Source organism: Gavialis gangeticus, unplaced genomic scaffold, assembly GCF_001723915.1.
Source record: "Gavialis gangeticus isolate Ggan-Ray unplaced genomic scaffold, GavGan_comp1, whole genome shotgun sequence".
In the NCBI taxonomy this organism is placed as follows: Eukaryota; Metazoa; Chordata; order Crocodylia; family Gavialidae; genus Gavialis; species Gavialis gangeticus.
Window position 1 is genome coordinate 93,084,028 of NW_017729024.1, and position 4,142 is coordinate 93,088,169.

General features: G+C 42.8%; 1 protein-coding gene across 1 annotated transcript in view; it reads left to right on the forward strand.

The window, feature by feature from the left end:
* The window catches only part of LOC109298092, a 200,913-nt gene extending 198,688 nt beyond the window's left edge, over positions 1 to 2,225 (forward strand). The window contains exon 15 of the mRNA XM_019518226.1: positions 1,751 to 2,225. Within this exon, the coding sequence (XP_019373771.1) occupies positions 1,751 to 1,877 (127 nt within the window). The 3' untranslated portion in view covers positions 1,878 to 2,225. The remainder of the gene's footprint in view (positions 1 to 1,750) is intronic.
* The last annotated feature ends 1,917 nt before the right edge of the window (positions 2,226 to 4,142 follow it).

Below are 4,142 nucleotides of genomic sequence, written 5' to 3' on the forward strand. Positions count from 1 at the left end.
GGACCTGAACCTGTTCAGCCTCCACAAGAGAAGGCTGAGGGGGGATCTGGTGGCCTGTTACAAACTAGTCAGAGGGGACCAGCAGGCACTGGGGAAGTCCCTGTTCCCCCGAGCACTGCCAGGAGTGACCAGGAATAATGGCCACAAGCTGGCAGAGGGTAGATTTAGGCTAGATATCAGGAGGCGCTACTTCACTGTCAGGTCAGCTAGGATCTGGAATCAGCTTCCAAGAGAAGTGGTGCTGGGTCCTACCCTGGGGGTCTTTAAGAGGAGGTTAGATGAACACCTTGGTGGGGTTGTTTGACCCCAGTAATCTTTCCTGCCATGGCAGGGGGTCGGACTAGATGATCTACTCAGGTCCCTTCCGACCCTAGAAACTATGAAACTTGGGGTGCTGTCTGTTTTGGATCCCATTAGTAGGGGCCTAATTCTCCCTGTTAACTGTATGAAGAGTGTATGTGCTTAACTAACAGATGTGGATTCTGCTTTCCTGACCAGGAGCTTAAAAGAACTAGGATCAGGAGCTCACTTTGTAGATATAGCCCAAGCTGAGATTCAGATTTCTTATAATACAGTTTTCAGTGGCAGTTTTTGATGTTCTTAATTTATTGATAGATTTTGATAAGGAATTTCTGCTTATATTCAGCTTACTCATCATGGTTTGGGGAACTTTTGGCAATGTGACTGTCAGAACTGTGCCTTCCAGGGACCAGATAGCCAAAGCCAGTTTTTTTTCCAGATGAAAGCTCAATTCTCAATCCCCTACACAAACTACTCCTTTGTAATTGAGGTAATTTACCATTCTTGGACAAATTCTCTTAGCGCATGTTTATACATCCAGAAAATTTTGAATAGAATGTGGAGTTTTTTTATATCTAAAAAGAATTTAAAAAGTTTCATAGTACTTTCCTCCATTTTGTACTAATAATCTACATTTTGGAGATATATTTAATGAGCCAGTTGTTTGACATAACATTTTCAAGTCTTAGGGATGTAAATCCCATGGAAAGTTGATGAGATTTAGACTCCTCTTTGGAGCACTGTGATATGTACAGAAAATATTTTATACTGTATCCTTTTTGTTTATATCTTCTTTATATTTTATGTACAAAACTTATCTTTACTTGCACAACTAATAACTCTTTATATTATTACAAATGAAAATAATCTGATTGAATTTACTTTCATCATTATAAGTGCCCGTTCTGTTCTCAGTTACTGAGGATGTTGTGTTTGTGAGACTGAGAGAGCAACTGGGGTTCTAATGTTTACTTTTACTCAACTTGCACATTTGTACAATTTAAAACATATAAAATAATGCAGAAATTAAGATGAAGTGGTGATATTCTAAAAATCTTCAGGAAATGTTTCTTACTCTGATTAATGTTTGTAAACCTGTCTTTCTGCCCATTTTTTTCTTTATTTTTAACAATAATAAAGCTTATTGTAAATTTAGGGACTAAATAATTTTACATTTTTTTTTAAATAATATGTTTTTGCTGACACCTGCTGCAGTTAGGATGGTCTTTTTAGGGTGTCATGAGGGAAATTGCAAAGGCTTTCCTTGCTAGGACCATGAATCTGTATGAGTCCTTCTAGACAGCCAAAAACCAAAACATCTGATGGGTCAGCTAGTCAAGGAGTTTTAAAAGGGGCAGTCTGGAGTAATGGACTCATTCTGTTTTTGCTGTTAGGCACTTTCCTGTATATTCTTAGTTCTTTTTCTAATGGTTTATTTTCTCTCTTTCAGGCTAAAGATGCTTCATCTTTATGGTTGCTGTTTCAGCCATGATTGGGAATCCATTAAAGAAATCAGAAAAACAATAAAAGTATTTCATGACCTCTCTGCCCCAGCAGCTAACATTTTAGTTGAATGAGGAACTACACCTATCACTATGGACATTTTTGGCTTATAAATATGACACTACTGCAGCAAAGGGATGTTGTGTCAGTTTGTCTTCTACATTTTATGCTGTATAATCCCAAAACTGACTCCTTTTGCTTTCTTTTGTGAGTCACTTCATTTCTTTATCTCAGACACTGCAGGACACTTCTGGTAACAGTAATAATGCTTGTTTCCCTTGTAGGGATGCTATGAGGTATAATTCTTGCAATTCATCTTGTAGTTAAAAAGAATGGAGATACAATCCACATGGCAAATATTACTAAATGTATTCTCTTTTAACTTTCAATTGAAAATAATAAAGAACCAAATTCTGTAGTGATGCAAGTGGTGGTAAAAGGTAGAAAGCAGATGGCACTTGGTCAGAAAATGGTTTTAATTGTCAATATAATTCACACTGATCTAGAAACTAGTGACTACACACTGTTGGTGTTCTCTGAGGACTGATTTCAATACTTGTGTAAGAAGCAGCAAATCCTGTTAAAGCTGCCTAAAACGGGGATGGGCCAGGAGGTGAAGCTCACAAAGGCAGGAGCAATAGCAGCCTGAAGAACACTACATGCTACTATACCCTGCTAACCACATCTCAGCACCTACATCTGCCCTACTCAGGCTTTCGTTACTCCATTTTACTTAACGCATGCCTTGCAGTACATAAAACTTCCACTACTGATAGTAATTGGAGGCGATAGTTTGGCAAGGGGTTAGTTGAATCGAGGAATAATTTGGCAGCAACAATGACGTTTGTTCTGTGATACTGTGCCTGAGTTTGTGGGTGGAAGAATACAATGGTAACTACTCTGGCTAACTGCTAGCTGAAGAATGAAACCAAGTCAGTGGTCTGGGCACCAGGGCCTGAGACAGTCGGCTCCTTTGGCATACTTTACTCAAAACCTTGGAGTTGTATTTGTAGGAGTGCAAATACTCACAGATGCAATTGAAGCTAATGGGAGTGGTGGTGTTATGAGGTGCTTACAAACTTTGAAAAATTCCATTGTAAGGACTTATACACTGGCCACAGTTCTGGTGGAGTGTATAGGAGTGAGCATGTGAACCGCACTTTAGTCTGCAGATGTACTCCTGAGAAGGAAGTTCTGCGTGGCTGCTCTGAAGTCATCCCTAGCATCCACACTCAGACCTCCTGAAGACCAAGACCTTTAGGGTTGGGAGATGGAAATAAGCATAGAGAAGACTCATGGACGCACTTCTGGCCCTCAAGTGTGCCAGCAGACTTGGGTGATTCAGTCACAATGAAATATTCAGAGAATGTATTGATAATCGCTACAACAAAACTAAATATTCTGAGAGTTGGGATTGAATGGTGTGCAGGATATTATGAATAACACCTGCGTGTGCCTACTGAACAATAAGATAACAAAATACTGAATGGCTGCTTATTATGTGAGAGTGCACTGAATGAGGCAATTTTAGTTCTGGCATTTCTTAACTGTTAAGCATTTGGCTTTGGAAGCTTAACCAGAGTCTATTACTGTAGTTACTCAAATCCAAGGCGAGTCTTTATTTTCCCCATTCAGATTGGGGGGAAAAAATGTCCTCATCTTAGAATTGCATACAAAGTGCCAGGGGTATGTGGGGGTGGGGGGTATGGGCAGGTGGCTGCTGCAGCTATGACTCTGGCCCCAAGCAAGTGCTGGGGCCAAAGTCATTCCACAGCAACCACCTGCCCTCCGCCCCACACCCCCCAACTCTGTCTGCCCTCTGCAGCCTCTGCCCCTCCTGGATGCCCCACAGTCTCTGGCGTCTTCCCTCCACCTTACTGTCAGGCATGCCTGCAGCTCCAGCTGAATTCCCTTCTAGGGCACAGAGCACATAGAAACTCCATTCCCTGTCTGGCCAGTCATTAGCAGCACAGCTCCAGCCCCGGGACAGTGCTGCCTGGCTGGGCAAGAGATGTGCTTCCATGTGCTTCATCACCTGGGAGGGAATGGAGCTGGAGTTGTATCTGACAGTAAGTGGGGGGAGGGGGCAATGGCTGTGGGATGGAGGATGGAGAAGGGGGCAGAGGCTGTGTGTGGTGGGGGTAGCAGGGATAGAGTCTGTGTGGGGAGCAAGAAAAGGGCAGGAGCTGAGGGGTGGGTGGGCAGGCAGGCTGCAGGGGAAGAACTGGTGCAGGGGACAGAGGGCAAGGGGGATGCCTCTATCCTACAGCCACTTGCCCCCACCAGCCACCTTTCCTGGCCACTGCTTTCCCTATTGTAGCAGTTGTGGGGGGAGGTCA